The sequence below is a fragment of the Hypanus sabinus genome, chromosome 18 (genome assembly GCF_030144855.1).
Source record: "Hypanus sabinus isolate sHypSab1 chromosome 18, sHypSab1.hap1, whole genome shotgun sequence".
Taxonomy (NCBI): domain Eukaryota; kingdom Metazoa; phylum Chordata; class Chondrichthyes; order Myliobatiformes; family Dasyatidae; genus Hypanus; species Hypanus sabinus.
Window position 1 is genome coordinate 17,323,088 of NC_082723.1, and position 18,124 is coordinate 17,341,211.

At 38.8% G+C, this 18,124-nt stretch overlaps 1 protein-coding gene across 2 annotated transcripts in view; it reads left to right on the top strand.

Moving 5' to 3' along the window:
* The window catches only part of LOC132407361 (formin-binding protein 1), a 200,087-nt gene that overhangs the window by 165,497 nt on the left and 16,466 nt on the right, over positions 1–18,124 (top strand). For both annotated transcript variants that reach the window (XM_059993732.1, XM_059993733.1), the window contains exons 11-14: positions 2,872–2,886; positions 3,006–3,041; positions 6,190–6,299; positions 9,909–10,041. In XM_059993732.1, coding sequence (XP_059849715.1) covers positions 2,872–2,886; positions 3,006–3,041; positions 6,190–6,299; positions 9,909–10,041 — 294 coding nt within the window. The remainder of the gene's footprint in view (positions 1–2,871; positions 2,887–3,005; positions 3,042–6,189; positions 6,300–9,908; positions 10,042–18,124) is intronic.

Consider the following 18,124-nt stretch of genomic DNA (forward strand, 5'->3'; position numbering starts at 1 on the left):
ATACGTACTATTTTAGGGGAGATGCAAGAAATTCTGCAGATGCTGGAAGTATTGCACAACAGAAACAAAATGCTGGAGGAACTGATGAAGGATCAGGGCCTGAAATGTCAGCTGTTTATTTCCATCCATAGGTGCTGCCGACCTGCTGAGTTCCCCCAGCATTTTGTGTGTGTTACACTAATATTTTAAATAGTGTGAAAAAAAGCATTGAATAAATCACAGGGAAGTATTTTTCATTCTAATCTTCAATTAGTGCACACAGTCTAACATTAACAGTTGATTAAAATGTATTATTTACCAAGCTTGGAAGTTTTAAGTTTATTCTTTGAATGATGGCTGCTGCAGATTCTGCCAACATTTATTGTCCACTCTTACATGCCTTGATTTCAATTCTGTTCTGATTTTATGGTTCATCTTTTGACTCATTTGTAAATACCTGGTTTAATACATGACCATCTATAACTACTTCTGAAAGCCTCATTTAAATCATCCAATATAAAAGTTTGCCAACTTGAGAAGCTTAACATGAATTATTTTATTCAGTTACAATTTATTTAATGTAGTTAGTGCACAATATACAAAATAACTGATATTTTAAATTAAATGTTTCTGTCCAAAAAGAAGTAAGTATCCTTTTTTATTTCATTCAGAACATTTTGAAGCATTTTAACAGAATTTTGGAGTTCTGTTTAACTCAAATTTGATTGGAAAGATTTAATAGTTTTCAATATAGTCAAGAAAGAGTGCATTAAATGTAAGGCTTTTATGTTTGTGTTGTGCATAACAGTTTATGTCTGTTAGAAAAGCTGATGTTGCACCTTCATTGTTCAAGGCCAAGGTTCATAAGGTAGCCATTCTGTTATGTCATTGGAGTGTAAATAATATGAATTTGGGAAAACATTTATAACATTAAATCATATTTTTCAATGAAAATATGTATTTTCTTTTAATCGTGACTCTAGTTTAAAGTGACAGATTTAACTTAAGATTATGGAAGAGAGAAATATAATTTTGTTTGTCCAGATCTTCTTCTATCAATTGAGGTATTCTTAAAACATTGCTACTTTGATTACACAGGAAGGTGATTAAATTCTTTTTCATAATGGCAGAAAGTTTAGCATTTGACTCTAAAAACAAGGTTCAAGTAAGCTTACTCACAGGGCTGTCCACCACATGACTTGGCTCTGCAGTAAATAATTTCAGCTTCAGCTAAAATGGTGGTTTAACATATGGAAACAAGGTGCTCCATCATTCTGACTCAGTTTTTCAATTTGATTGCCAAGTAACATAGAGAAAATCCTCAGCTTGCATTTCAAGTTGTTGAAACATTAAGGAAAGGTTTTACAATTTAGAAGTTTTTCCATTTTTGGGATATCTGTGTGTATCTGTGATGCTGATAAAGTATGGATATAATATAAATATTTAAAGAGTGGCAGATATAAATGAAATGCACTTTGTTAACAATTCAAATATTAACGAATCCATTCATAACCACAAGTAAGACTTCATAGGACTAACTGGGTTATATATCACAAACAGAATCAGACCCTGTGCCTGTTGATATTCCACCTGAGGCTGGATATCAAAATGTAGCAAGGTCAGATTTCAACTTGGTTTTAATTGCTATACCCCTGGGGCTCAGTCCCCATAAGTAAAGAAACCGAGGTTAGACCTTCAGTTTCTGACATAAGCCTTTTTAATAGTTTTCTATTGGAGCTGACAATATTGATGTGAGTTAACAAAAATTTTAAAAGTCAAGTTGATTAAATACGCACAAAATGCCAGAAATAAATGAAAGTAATAAGGTGGAATAATTTTTTAGAAATAAATTTCTTGCCCTTCTACCCCCTTCAAATGATCTTACTCATTTGCTTCAAATGATCCAACATCAGCAACTTTGGGCTTTACAACTCTATGTGGAACCCAGCAAAGACTTGAAAAGATATTCGTCCCACGATGAAATGCATCCATGCAGTTCAGGAATATACAATTGCAATGGCTTACAGTCGATCACTTTTACAATACTGGCCACAATTAGCATAATTTGGCCCAAATTTTCTCTAACAAGGAACACTTCATAGTTTACATGCAACAAGAAGCAAATATGCGGATGATCTATAACAGCTACTTTCTGCTTTTCTTTATGTAATAATAAAATGCTTAATAGTAAAGGGTGAATTTGTGTTAACATGGATATAATAGATGGGATCCCAGTTTGTATTTTTCTAATAAATATTCAGCCAAATTAATTTGCAATTGTAGCACAATGTCACTTCAAATTTTCCAACCTTTTCATGTGACTATAACTAAGTTGTAGACATTGGTTTGGGCTTTTCAGAAATATTGAGGAGCTTATCTGCTTTTGGTATAGGATCTATTGATTTACAATAAGTACACAAGTAATAATATTTCATTTGTAGTGTATAATAGTTACTAAGCTACTAAAATTCTGGAGATGGTTTAGTGGACATATGATAAAAGTTAGATCAATATCTTGAAATCTTGCTCCATTCATATTTTAGGGATGTAGTTAAAATTTTGACAGAATTGCATACTTGAAGTTAAAATGAACTGGGTAGAATCCATTGGACAGTATATAGTATGTAATTTGAGCCAACTTAACGAAACAACTAAACTTGTTAAATTCTTTTTCATGTTTCAGTATTATACCAGTAATGTGCAGTAAATCTGTAGTATGCATTTCCTTGCAGTACAGTTTCAGATGGCTCCCTTATGAACCATGTTCATTGTAACCTTACCATATTCATTCGGTACAGTTTTATATCACTAGTTTACAAGTGAATGGTCATTTTCTATTGACGTTACTTGTTCTTTTCTCTTTCCTCCTTTCCTCTCCAATTTTGCGTGAAGCTTTCTCTCAAGCTGGTAAGCAATGTGGTATTTTGTGTGTCTGTTCCTGTTATAATAAGATTTACCAATCATGTTAACCAGCTGTGAATAATTTTTTTTACTGTCTTTTGTCCATGTTCGTTTTGTTTTGTCAGAAAATGTTGAATACACAGGTCTGGAGTCTGATTGAGGTGAACACTCATATCTTTGTTTTAATTACATTTTTTAATGAATTAACACAATTGCACAATTAAAAAAGCAGCATTTTTAAAATGGTAGTCTTGTAGCCAATTTGAGGTGATAAAACCAGTTGTGATCAAGAATATGAAATCCAGTATACATTTTTTTGCATTATGTCACGAGCTCAAAACTGTGAAGTTCAAATACCTACTTCGCAAAATACCATAACGACAGTTGTGTTTCTATATAATCTCCCTACATTATTCCTTTGTTCACTCCAGTTCCCATCATCCCTCTCCTCCCCCACAGCAAGACAAAGAAATATGCCTGAGCTTTCTATAATCAGTTGGTGAACTTCATGTATCAATTGTCAGGAAAAAGGCACTTTTGATGTTCTGGACTCACTTTACTTTCTCTAAGTAACACAGACAATATTGAGAGGTTGTGAAAGATCCTAAATTACCGTGGCCCCATAAGAAGTGATTAAGAATGTGTTATTCACAGCTTTAAATTTGTGACATGAGGCAAGTAATTTCTAATTGATTTCACATTATAAGGATTATGCGGAAGCAGACCGTAACTGAAGTTTTCAGTAAAACAATGTGTTGTACTTCCAGGTAAGAAGAAACCGGATTAACTGCTTTCTCTTAAAATCTGAGATTAACCTATGGTGTTTATGTAAATGTGTCAATTCCCAATAGGTGCCTCCTCAGAAAATATACCTTTGTGACATCTGTGTAAATTTCTTCAAATCCCTGGAATGCTGCTTTTCTATACTGTCAAAACCAAATATTTAGAGTCCTCTTTAAACTTCATCCAGAGAATACTTCTCTTTGAAAGATTGGAAGGCGTTATTCAAAATAACTTCATTTCATGCTAGAGGATTACTAAAGAAATGCACTAATTTTCATTAATACTCATTTTGTAAATTTACATTAACCGCAAAGCCCTTCTGTGGGCTAAACTGTTTGTTAAACTAGCAATGGTAAAGTGTATTATGTAGAAATTGTACAATATAGTATCAGAGATTATAAAATTATATTTAATTTCCAGAGTCAGAGGTTTGGTGTCTCCAACATCCATTGTTGCTTCCAATTGAAAACTGCTTTCTAAATATTCAAAGTTTCGTGAACATTATTTTAAAATGCCAGATTTAGACTATTCAAACGTGTGAAACTGATGCAGTGTATTAAGAGTTTCTGGAGATAGGTAATGAAGTTTATAGGAGAGAAATCGATATTTTTGTGCTTGATCACTTTTTTATATACACGCTTGGTCACATAGGAAAGATAAAATTTGCCTGAGAAATTACTATGGCATTTCCAGACACAACATTTAATGATCATTGACAGTGACTTCATACCCTGTTCCAATAATTATTATAGTTATAACTTGCAAACTACTCAAGGAACTAAAATGCAAACTAAAATATGGTAAAACAACACTACTGTGAATATGGTATTTCCAGTTTCAGTTCTAAATTTAAAAAAAAAATTTATTTGGTTGAAATACAACGCAGTGAAGGTCCTTCCAGCCCTCTGAGTAGCACCGTCCAGCAAACCTCGGCTTAAGCCAGCCTCAGCACAATTTACAATTACCAATTGCCCTACCAGCCAGTAAGTCTTTGGACTATGGGAGGAAACCAGAGCACCTGGAGGAGACCCACAAAGTAATCAAAGAATAGGCTATTTGTAGTGACAGCAAAAAGCATGACTTATGCTGACAAGGCTCCTTTCATTATCTCAGAACATCATAAAATAGTTTTCAGCAAACTTGTGCACAGCGGTGTGATTGTAAGTAGATAACTGATTTTTTTTAAACGATGTCTAAGGAAATGAGAGTGGTATGAGATACCTCATGTCAACTAGAGAGGGCTAATGTGTCATTTGTTTACCATCTTGACTTCAGGAACCACTTGAATAGATCAAGTTTCTTATGGCATACTCTCTGTATTAATAAATACAGTAAGCTTTTTTTCATGGTTTTTAATTATAGGAATGAAATATAGGGATGAGAGAGAGCCAAATTTACAGAATGTCTTTACTCTGAGAGTATGCCCCTTAAAGAAGTTATGAAGAAATGGTTTCAACACCAAAAGATGTCAAGTCTCTTGCATCCTGACGTTCTGCATTCTTCAAACTATGGGTGAAATTTGTAGCTCAGAATAGGCTAAGTCACTAGCATAGGGGAAGAGTGAGATCAAACTAGAAACCACCTGATATTCTCATCATATCAACTGAAGTTGCAGTATATTGGACTCTGTGTGCTGCAAGGTACTAGAAAAACATCAGATTCAGTGCTTCTTCTAAAATACTGCTAAGTTTTAAGCTGCTTAATTTATATTTTGTTATTATGCATTGCATTGAAACATGCTGGATATTTTATTTCTGTACTGGGTTAGGATGCCTAAAATTAACCACACCATTATTTTTGTGTTAGCAAATTAAAGCTAATCAGTGATCTGATGTTATTTTTGCTCCACTGTCACTTAGTATGTGAGGAACCGCCATTGTTTGTAGGCATGTCATTAATTTTTAGTTTAATCTTTTCCTGTCTAAGCATTGGAGAAGTATCTTTAGGGTATACAGTGAGATCAGAGAGGAAAGAGACAGACTCAGTTTTCCTCTATAAACAAATTAGTCATCACATGCTTTAGTTTCCCACATGCTGTTGGGCATTCCTCTTGGTGGATATAGGCAGCTACTGTTTCAGCCACTTTCATTTCAATTTCATAGACTTTGTAATGTGGAGAACTTGGGCATGGGATGTAAATTATCAATCGGAAACTACACCACACTGTTCTTACAGATGTCTTAATCGGCAAATAGCGCCACAGTTTTAGTGTGCCTGACATAAGTACATTCATACATGTATTTTGTGGCGTTTTTCTAAAAACCTTTTCTAATTAAACTATGTGGAGTCTAGGATACTGAATTCAGAACGTGTAAAATATTTTTAATGAACATTAGGTTTAAGTAACAAATTAAAGCAGACCAATAGCCTGTATTAGGCTAGTCAGGCTTAATAATATGGGCGTGAGAAAGTAAAGCTACCTGGATGGAAAAGTAACTTTCCTTAAATGACTGGCCCTTTATCTAAATTGTAACTGAAGATATAAATCCACTGATGATACTGACAATGTAATCATAACTTGGACAGGGTTCAGGACCAGAAGACTTCAGTCATCTGCCACCAGAACAACGAAGAAAGAAACTACAGCAGAAAATTGATGAGATTAACAAAGAAATCCAGAAGGAATCTGATCAAAGGTAAGAATACCCAGAATTTTCTCCAATTGTCTCAACCAGAGTAAATTAGTGGCACTGTTTTGCTAAACATTTTAATTAACAATATTACCATGTATTTTAACTAATAACTTTTTCTTACTAAACAACAGCAATGATTAATCTCTTATAGTGAGCATTAGTCATCTTTGCTTGTGTTGCTGAGATGTTTAATATTTTTAATTATTTTATGTGGGTGTGCCGTACAAGACCAGCATATTCTGCCTATTTGTTCCTTTGATGGTGGTTATGAGTCACTGCTTTGAATTGCTGCAGTCATTCTGAGGAGTTGTATCCATAGTATTGTTCAGCAACAATGAAGGAATAGTCATTGCACAATCTACCATCAATCCTACCGTAGCCTCACCAAATATCTGCTCAAAGTTTCTAACCATCAGCCATCACGGGTCGAGGGACTGAATAATCAGTGTACTTGCTGAGATGCCAGTCAAGCAGGCTATTTTGTCCTAAGAGTTCAAAGGAGGTTCACATAAATGATTCCAGGATTGAATGGCTCGCCATATGAAGAGTATTTGATGGCTCTGGGCCTGTATTCACTAGAATTCAAAGGAAGGAGGGGTGAAACCTATCGAATATTAAATGGCCTTGGCAGAGTGAACGTGGAAAGGATGCTCCCTGTGGTGGAAGGGTCTAGAACCAGAGAACACCCCCACAGAATCTTTTTAGAATGGAGATGAGGAAGAATTTCTTTACAGACAGACAGACAGACATACTTTATTGATCCCGAGGGAAATTGGGTTTTGTTACAGCCGCACCAACCAAGAATAGTGAAGAAATATGCAATTGAAAACCATAAATAATTAAATAATAATGTTAATCATGCCAAGTGGAAATAAGTCCAGGACCAGCCTATTGGCTCAGTGTGTCTGACACTCCAAGGGAGGAGTTGTAAAGTTTGATGGCCACAGGCAGGAATGACTTACTATGACGCTCAGTGTTACATCTCAGTGGAATGAGTCTCTGGCTGAATGTACTCCTGTGCCTAACCAGTACATTATGGAGTGAATGGGAGTCATTGTGCAAGATGGTATGCAACTTGGACAGCATCTTCTTTTCGGACACCACCGTCAGAGAGTCCAGTTGCACCCCCACAAAATCACTGGCCTTACGAATGAGTTTGTTGATTCTGTTGGTGTCTGCTACACTCAGCCTGCTGTCCCAACACACAACAGCAAACATGATAGCACTGGCCACCACAGACTCGTAGAACATCCTCAGCATCGTCCGGCAGATGTTAAAGGACCTCAGTCTCCTCAGGAAATAGAAACGGCTCTGACTCTTCTTGTAGACAGCCTCAATATTCTTTGACCAGTCCAGTTTATTGTCCATTCGTATCCCCAGGTATTTGTAATCCTCCACCATGTCCACACTGACCCCTTGGATGGAAACAGGAGTCACTGGTGCCTTAGCCCTCCTCAGGTCCACCATCAGCTCCTTAGTCTTTTTCACATTAAGCCAGAGAGTGGTGAATCTGTGGAAATCATTGCCACAGTGGCTGTAGAGGTGGTGTATATTTAAGGCAGAGGTTGATAGATTCTTGATTGGTCAGGGCATGAAGGGATGTGGGGAGAAGGCATGAGGTTAGGGCTCAGACAAAAAATAGATCAGCCATGATAAAATGACGGAGCAGTCTTGATGGTCAGATAACCTAATTCTGCTCTTATATCTTATGGTCTTATGATTGGCATCAAAAAAACATTCACCTGAGCAAGAGTTGAATATAATAACACATGCTTTGTAATTTGTGAAAAATCTTTAGGATATTAGGAGGTGAGTCATTTGCCTCAGGATATTTAGTCACCAATATGCACTTGTAGCCACAATATTTAAGTGGCTGGCACAAATGAGTTTTTGGGTCAATGATGATACCCAGGATATTGGGGTGTCATGGTAGCATAGTGATTAGCACAATGCTTTACCGCACAAGTGACCTAGATTCAGTTACCACTGCTGCCTGTAAGGAGTTTGTACGTTCTCCCCGTGACCGTATGGGTTTCCTCTGGGACCTCCAGTTTCCTCCCACACTCCAAAGAAGCACCGGTTGGTAGGTTAATTGGTCATTGTAAATCAGCCCATGATTAGGCTAGGGTTAAAATCGGGCAATAGTTAGGCAGCGTGGCTCAAAGGGCCGGAAAGGCCTACCCTACACTGTATCTCAATAAGACTAAAATAAAAATATTGATGGTGTATGATATATGGGTGCCATTGCTGTTCAGTACTGTAGGGGACTCTCATATTGTCCCCTACTTCTGTGGCACATGTTACGTATCAGTCTGACCCTGAAAGTCGACAAAGTCTTGCTGCATGCAGACCTGGTCTACTTCTGGAAACATATTTGCCAGATTTCCCAGTGAATTCTTGAAAACCCGGTATATTGGAAGTAAAATATTTGATCATTCCCAGGCTTTGGTACCCAAGGGTTTTTCATAAAAGGTTGTTATTTTAAATTCACAAAGTACCAGTGGAGATCCCTGTGTTCCCACAACCACTCTCAAAAGAGTAAGCAGTTAAAGAAGGGATCTTTAATGACATCTCTTGACTGTGTTGGTAATACGTGGTTGCCTTGCTTTGTTTTATTGTTGTTGCTGCTGCTTGTGTTATCTGTGGAATGTTTGTGGGCATGCTGTGCTGGTGCCAGAATGTGTGGCGTGTCTGCCCCCAGGACATCCTTTGACTATGCTGGTTGTTAAAGCAAATGATGCATTTCGCTGTATGTTCGACATACACGTAATCAATAAATCTGAATTGGAATCGGAATCAGTGTGCAGTAAAGTCATGTACATCCTGCTTGTTAAGTTACTAAGCCATCCAAGCACAATAAAAGCAGTAAGGTCAAGAAAGGGTCGCTGGTACCATTCCACCAAATCTCAATTCAAGCTTGACATCTGGTGCTGTCTGTGTAGCATCTGCACGTTCTTCCTTTGTCTGCGTGGGATTTCTCCAAATGCTCCAGTTTCCTCCCACCTGCCAAAGGTTACAGCTTTGATAGTTTACTTAGCCACTACATATTGCCCCTGATGTAGGTAGGTGGTAGAATTGATGGAAATGTGGGGAGAAGAGGTTACTGGGAAAATTGGTCAGGAAATGGAATTGTTCTCTAAAGTGGCATAGATTCAATACACCAAATAGCCTGCTATGGTATAAGGAAATCTGAAAGAAATAAGTGGTGAATAATAAATGTTGTTTTGGAGAAACTATCAAGAAAAATAATTAAGTGATAATTAATTCTTAATGATATTGGATCACCTTGTAAAGCTACACTCATCAAAATCATTTTAAAATTATTTTAATCTTTTTAAGTAGAAAATCAGTTACTGATTAACAAGTTAATTAATTTGTATTTGCAGTTATAACAATACAGTTATTACTTGCTCTAAAGCTCAAAGGAAAGACGTCACAAGTTGCAAGTCTTTCCTCACAGTTTAGAGAAAGAATGAGAGGACAGTTGAGTAGAAATTTGGCTAATATTTTATTTGCAAAATTAACAATCTGTTTGTATTTATTTGAATGGGATATCAGCCAGTGGGCTAGAATGCAAATTGGTGCACTGAATTTCTTCTCTTTAATTCTTAGAGATGCTTTAACAAAGATGAAGGATGTCTATATTAAGAATCCTCAAATGGGTGACCCCAACAGTGTGGATCCCAGGCTGGCTGAAATTGGGCAGACTATTGAGAAATTGCGACAAGAGAGTCAGAAATTTGAGGTAACGTATGAGTCATTTTCTCCCCCACTCCAGATCAGTATGTAATACACGATGAAGCTATCCATTCTTGTCTTTCTCACCTTCTATATTCAAGGCTTTCAGTGTAAATACTGTACATCAACATGATGATTCACAGTCTGACCAAATTTTGAAAGCTGCTTTTTTCTTTTAGTTGTTACAGAAGTATTCCTTAATACAGAATTGCAATGTTAAGTTAGAGTTCTTTGAAGGCTTGAGTGGGAAGCAGAAAACAAAGAATGTTAATCAGTAGACACAGAATGAATGCCTTTGGCTGACTTTGGCCTTTCTTAAAATATTTGATTTAATTAGAAGGATAGGTGAAAATCATTGGCTATAATATTTTGAATATAGGTCCATTATTGCTGCCTCTTGTGCGCTGTTTGAAGATTAGGCAATGGCATTAGCTTCCATTTGTTTGCCTTCTCTTATGTTTTTCGTCACTCCTGCATGGCCTTGATTGCAATGCGGTGCTTCTGGTAGTCCCCTGCTATTGTTCTGGTCATCCAGGCAGCATTAGCATACCTTTAGTAGTGGAATGACAGGATACACATCAGGAAAGAATAAAGTGCATCTGATCCACAACTGACCATGACCAATAAGATAGGGGATCCATAAATATGCTGCCCATTTGCTGTCCAGATAGTTTCAGGAAGCAATAGATAGGCTGGCTGGTGCCCATGAAGAGGCTCAGAGGACTAAGAATGAGAATTCAGCCAATGACTGGGCTGGTGACAAAGGTAGGATTTGAAAATGTTAGATATTTATTGGAACTTGGTGTCTTTATACAAAAGTTGCTAAAATACAAAATGCGGGTGTAGCAAAAAATTAGGAAGGGAATTGGCATGTTGACATTTATTGCAAAAAGATCTGAATGCATGATCTTGGTAAAATTCTACCTATGGATTTGTATACAGTTTTAGTCTCCTTACTTAAAGAGAATGTTGTTGCCATGGTGAAACGGTAAGCAAATATTCTGTAGCATGATTCTTGGAATGACTGGTTTGTCATATGAGGAAATATACAGCAATCTCTGGTTTGAATGAATCTATATAGCCATCTGAATAGAGAATTCCAAATATTCTCCCACTTTCTGCATGAAGAAATGTCTTCACATCTCAGTCTTAAACAACCAATCCTTATTATCACATCGTATACCCTGATCCTACACTAAGCCATAATCTCCCTGCATCTAGACAGTCGTGATAAATTTCACTGAGATCTGCTCATGATCTTTTAAACTGTATATTGGGCCAAGATCACATTGAGATCTGGAGCAGAGTGGCCTGGTATGAAACCCAAACTTGCATCTGTGAACCACTTGATAGCACTGTTGAACATGCCTTCCATTATTTCACTCAGAGAAACATAGAAAACCTACAGCACAATACAGGCTCTTTGGCCCACAAAGCTGTGCCAAACACGTCCTTACCTTAGAAATTACCTAGGATTACCCATAGCCCTCTATTTTTCTGAGCTCCATATACCTGTCTAGGAGTCTCTTAAAAGATCTCATCGTATCCACCTCCACCACCGTTGCTGGCAGTCCATTCCATGCACTCACTACTTTGTGCATAAAAAACTTACCCCTGACATCTCCTCTGTACCTATTTCCAAGCACCTTAAAACTGTGCCCTCTCGTGCTAGCCATTTCAGCCCTGGGAAGAAACCTCTGACCATCCACATGATCAATGCCTCTGATCATCTTGTACACCTCTATCAGGTCACCTCTCATCCTACGTCGCTCCAAGGAGAAAGGGCCGAGTTCACTCAACCTATTCTCATAAGGCATGCTCCCCAATCCAGGCAACATCCTTGTAAATCTCCTCTGCACCCTTTCTATGGTTTCCACATCCTTCTTATAGTTGGGCAACCAGAACTGAGCACAGTACTCCAGCTGGGGTCTGACCAGGGTCCTATATAGCTGCAACATTACCTCTCAGCTCCTAACCTCAGTCCCACAACTGATGAAGGCTAATGCATCGTATGCTTTCTTAACCACAGAGTCAACCTGTGCAGCAGCTTTAAGTGTCCTATGGACTTAGACCTCAAGATCTCTCTGATCCACCTCACTGCCAAGAGTCTTATCAGAAAGTTTGAAGTTAATAACTCATCTCTTTCTACCTTAGGCCACAAACTTATCAATTACCTCTGAAGAGTTATTAACTGATGAGTTATTAACTTCAAACTTTCTGCATAATCACTCAGAGTTGAACTGCATGTGCATGTAACAAGAGTTGTATAACTCATCTCCTTCTACCTTAAGCCACGAACTTATCAATCACCCCTGCTGTGGACACTTTCTGAAGGTCCAAGATCCGTATGCTCCACGACCGCTGGACTAAGTGTGTAAATGTAGGAGGGGACTATGTTGAAAAATAAATGTGCTAGGTTTTCTAAAATTGACTCCTTCTACCTTTGGCCACAAACTTATCAATCACCCTTCGTATATTGAATGATGTACATTTTCTAGCACCAGTCTTCAGGAAGTACTATAGGTATCTTTGATTTCTTAGTTTGGGATATTGAGACTATCTGTAGTCTTCCTAGAAGCATGACTAAGATCAGCTGTTGCTGTGCATTTAGAAATGCAATGTGAAATCTTGTTGGTGTTTCTGTCACAATGCCAAACCCACTGGCCAAAGTCTTGGCCAAAGGACTCATTAGTGGCAGTGACTGCATATTTGCTCAGTATTGAAGTTAATTTGGACTGTAAAAGACATAACTAAAACCTGTTCTGGAATTAAGCAAATCGAATATCAGGAAGCATTTGCTCCTTTTCTCTGAGGGAGAAATTTAGTCAAGAATGAAGTTGCAAGTGTACAAATTGTGTTGTATGCACTAAGGTCTTAATCACAATTGTGATTTAATGATAAACAACAAACATTCTTATCCCTTGATAAATAAGTGAGCAGATAATTAGTTTATGTCAGGACACTGAACCGTGACTACATCATTCTACTACATTCTGTAGTATTGTCCTTATCAGAAAATGTGCCACATAATGAATAAACTATGATGTTTATCAGTATGATAAACCACAGTCATTTTCATTCCATTTTCCTGCATAGTGAAAATGGCCTGTGAAGTTAAACAACAACACACACAAAATGCTGGTAGAACACAGCAGGCTAGGCAGCATCTATAGGGAGAAGCACTGTTGACGTTTTGGGCCGAGACCCTTCGTCAGGACTAACCGAAAGGAAAGATAGTAAGAGATTTGAAAGTAGCGGAGGGAGTGGGAAATGTGAAATGATAGGAGAAGACCGGAGGGGATGGGATGAAGCTGAGAGCTGGAAAGGTGATTGGCGAAAGTGATACAGAGCTGGAGAAGGGAAAGGATCATGGGATGGGAGGCCTCAGGAGAAAGAAAGGGGTGGGAGCACCAGAGGGAGATGGACAACAGACAAACGACTAAATATGTCAGGGATGGGGTAAGAAGGGGAGGAGGGGCATTAACAGAAGTTAGAGAAGTCAATGTTCATGCCATCAGGTTGGAGGCTACCCAGCCGGTATATAAGGTGTTGTTCCTCCAACCTGAGTTTGGATTAATTTTGACAATAGAGGAGGCCATGGATAGGCATATCAGAATGGGAATGGGACGTGGAATTAAAATGTGTGGCCTGCTTTTTCTGGCAGACCGAGCGTAGGTGTGAAATTAAAGTGGGGTTTGTCAGTGATTGAGGTAGATCTTGCAATTTATATCCAGGCCCTTGGTTTACTCCCATGCCTGTGCTAATATAGCTGGTCTTGGCCAGATTAGTACTTGGGGTTCTGAAACTGACTCATTGTTAAAGAATGCACATGTAATTTTTGCTAGAGAACAGGTTTACACTTATCTGCAGCACAGTCTATACTGAAAATAACTCATAGCATACTGGTTAAGGTTACATATGAACATTTGTTGAGTTAAGCTAGTGTAAGTGCCTCATCCTAACATGCCTTCAAAAAAGATGGAGTGAAAACTAAGAAGCACGTTTATGAAAAAAAGTGTGGGTTGAGACACCTTGGTGCAAGGAATAACTATGTGGGTTTGTGCTTGCAGCCCTGACAGCACTGAAGGAGGCACAGAAAATAAAGCTATAAATTCCAGAAATAGAGGGACATACCATACAATCTGCAGAATGGTAACAAAGAAGAGTGATTAGTTTATTGTCTCAATCTGGACTCCAACCGTTGGTTAAATATTTGCAGTTAGGTAACAACAGACATTGCTTGAAAGGGAGCGTTACTGAGGATTCATTTAGTATTATTATGCCCTCTGGTGTCTACAGATTGCAATCAGCATGCTCAAGTGTGGAAATAAATGAACATAGTTAGTTAGGCCATATCCACCTACTTTTGAGTTTGCATGACAATCACGGCTGATTTTCTACCTTGCTGCCATTCTCCAGCATCCAGAGCGAACACTTGGGATGGAGAATTCCCAAGGTTCATCACTATATGAGTGAAGACATTTCTCCTCATTCATTCCTAAATGGCTTGCTCTTTTTTTCTGAAGCTCTTCCCCGTGTTCTTTGTCTCCTTAGCAGGGAAAATACCTTTCATGTATTTAAACTGGAAAACCCCTCATGATTTTTATTAGGTTTCAGTGAGATCTTCAAATTCTTCCGAAGTCTAGAAAATACGGTTCCAGATAACTCAGGCTCCTTGTATGGTACAATGACTATTCCCTGCACTCCCACAATGGCAAGTAATTATTTCTTCAGTCAGAAGGCTAAATCCAAACAATTCTCCAATTGATGGACTCACCCTGGTCCTAAACTATTGAAGTAAGACTTGACTCACTGTTCAAATCTTCTCATAATAATAGCTAACATACTATTTGCCTTGGTAATCATTTGCTGAACTTCTATGTTGTCCTGCAGTGACATGGAAGGGAAGTGATATTCTCTTTGAACATCAACGCCACTCATTCTCTCTCCATTCTTTGCATCAGTTGATGTTGGCCATAGGTGTGTTTCATATTTCTAAGTTGAATTAACTTCCAGCGAATAACAATCAAAATACCAGGGTATTCAGTGATTCCACATACCAGGTTATGTGTGAGCCCTTATGATACACATTCACAGTAAGTGTGCAGAATCCAAACAGAATGTAGATTGCTGAAAGGGTCGAATCATATTTAAAAATTTGAGTCTTCATTTAAAAGAAAAAATTACTTCTGCTTCATGTATAAGTAACTGCCCAAATTGTGGTGCTGGACTTACAAAATAACTTCTTCAGGACTGTAGAAGGGTCTCAGCTCTAAATGTCAGCTGTTCATTCATTTCCTTAGATGCTGCCTAACCTGCTGAGTTCCTTCAACATTTTGTGTGTGTTGCTTTGGTTTTACATCTGCAGGCTTTCTTGTGTCTATATGGTAGTTTGCCTCCCATGTGTCAAGGTCCATCCAGGATGTTTCAGATCGCGTCCAAGATATCCTGCAGTGGGAGGGAGAACAGCCAGAGGTCCTGGTACATATTGGTACCAATGACATAGGTAGGAAAAGGGAAGAGTTCCTGAAAGAAGACTACAGGGAGTTAGGAAGGAAGTTGAGAAGCAGGACTGCAAAAGTAGTAATCTCAGGATTACTGCCTGTGCCAGTGACAGTGAGTATAGGAATAGAATGAGGTGGAAGATAAATGCGAGGCTGAGGGATTGGAGCAGGGGGCAGGGATTCAGATTTCTGGATCATTGGGACCTCTTGGGGCAGGAGTGACCTGTACAAAAAGGACAGGTTGCACTTGAATCCCAGGGGGAACCAATATCCTGGCAGGGAGGTTTGCTAAGGCTACTGGGGAGAGTTTAAACTAGAATTGTTGGGGGGTGGGAACCAAACTGAAGAGACTGGGGAAGAGGAGGTTGGCTCACAAATAGAGAAAGCTTGTAGACAGTGCGAAAGGGAGAATAGGGAGGTGATAGAGAAGGGACTTGCTCAGACCGAAGGTTTGAAATGTGTTTATTTTAACGCAAGGAGTGTTGTAAACAAAGCGGATGAGCTTAGAGCGTGGATCAGTACTTGGAGCTATGCTGTGGTGGCCATTACAGAGACTTGGATGGCTCAGGGACAGGAATGGTTACTTCCAAGTGCCAGGTTTTAGATGTTTCAGAAAGGACGGGCAGGGAGGCAAAAGAGGTGGGGACGTGGCACTGTTGATCAGAAATAGTGTCACGGCTGCAGAAAAAGTGGATGCCATGGAGGGATTGTCTACCGAGTCTCTGTGGGTGGAGGTTAGAAACAGGACGGGGTCAATAACTTTACTGGGTATTTTTTATAAGCCACCCAATAGTAACAGGGATATCGAGGAGCAGATAGGGAAACAGATCCTGGAAAGGTGTAATAATAACAGAGTTGTCATGATAGGAGATTTTATTTTCCCAAATATCGATTGGCATCTCCCTAGAGCAAGGGGTTTAGATGGGGTGGAGTTTGTTAGGTGTGTTCAGGTAAGTTTCATATAGATAAGCCTATAAGAGGAGAGACTGTATTTGATTTGGTATTGGGAAATGAGCCTGATCAAGTGTCAGATCTCTCAGTGGGAGAGCATTTTGGAGATAGTGATCATAATTCTATCTCCTTTACAATAGCATTGGAGAGAGATAGGAACAGACAAGATAGAAAAGTGTTTAATTGGAGTAAGGGGAATTATGAGGCTATCAGGTAGGAAATTGGAGACTTAAATTGGAAACAGATGTTCTCACGGAAAAGCACAGAAGAAATGTGGCATATATTCAGGGAATATTTATGTGGAGTTCTGTATGGGTATATTCTAATGAGACAGGGAAGTTGTAGGGTACAGGAACCGTGGTGTACAAAGGCTGTAATAAATCTAGTCAAGAAGAAAAGAAAAACTTATAAAAGGTTTGGAGAGCTAGGTAATGTCAGAGATCTAGAAGATTATAAGGTTAATAGGAAGGAGCTTAAGAAGGAAATTAGGAGAGCCAGAAGGGGCCATGAGAAGGCCTTGGTGGGCAGGATTAAGGAAAACTCCCAAGGCATTCTACAAGTATGTGATGAGGATAAGACGTGAAAGAATAGGACCAATCAAGTGTGACAGTGGGAAAGTGTGTATGGAACCAGAGGAAATAGCAGAAGTACTTAATGAATACCTTACTTCAGTATTCACTCTGGAAAAGGATCTTGGTGATTGTAATGATGACTTACAGCAGACTGAAAATCTTGAACATGTAGATATTAAGAAAGAGGATGTGCTGGAGCTTTTGGAAAGCATCAAGTTGGATAAGTCGCTGGGACCAGATGAGATGTACCCCAGGCTACTGTGGGAGGTGAGGGAGGAGATTGCTGAGCCTCTGGCAATGATCTTTGCATCATCAATGGGGACAGGAGAGGTTCCGGAGGATTGGAGGGTTGCGAATGTTGTTCCTTTATTCAAGAAAGGGAGTAGAAATAGCCCAGGAAATTATAGACCAGTGAGTCTTACCTCAGTGGTTGGTAAGTTGATGCAGAAGATCCTGAGAGGCAGGATTTATGAACATTTGGAGAGGTTTAAGTGTAGTCAGCATGGCTTTGTCAAGGGCAGGTCATGCCTTACAAGCCTGATTGAATTTTTTGAGGATGTGACTAAACAAGTTGATGAAGGAAGAGCAGTAGATGTAGTGTATATGGATTTCAGCAAAGCATTTGATAAGGTACCCATGCTTATTGAGAAAGTAAGCAGGCATGGGGTCCAAGGGGACATTGCTTTGTGGAACCAGAACTGGCTTCCCCACAGAAGGCAAAGAGCGGTTGTAGTTGGGTCATATTCTGCATGGAAGTTGGTCACCAGTAGGGTGCCTCAGGAATCTGTTCTGGGACCCTTACTCTTCGTGATTTTTATAAGTGACCTGGATGAGGAAGTGGAAGGATGGGTTAGTAAATTTGCTGATTTCACAAAGGGTGGGGGTGTTGTGGATAGTGTAGAGGGCTGTCAGAGTTACAGCGGGACATTAATAAGGTGCAAAATTGGGCTGAGAAGTGGCAGATGGAGTTCAACCCAGATTAGAGTGAAGTGGTTAATTTTGACAGGTCAAATAAGATGGCAGAATGTAGTATTAATGGTAAATCTTTTGGCAGTGTGGAGGA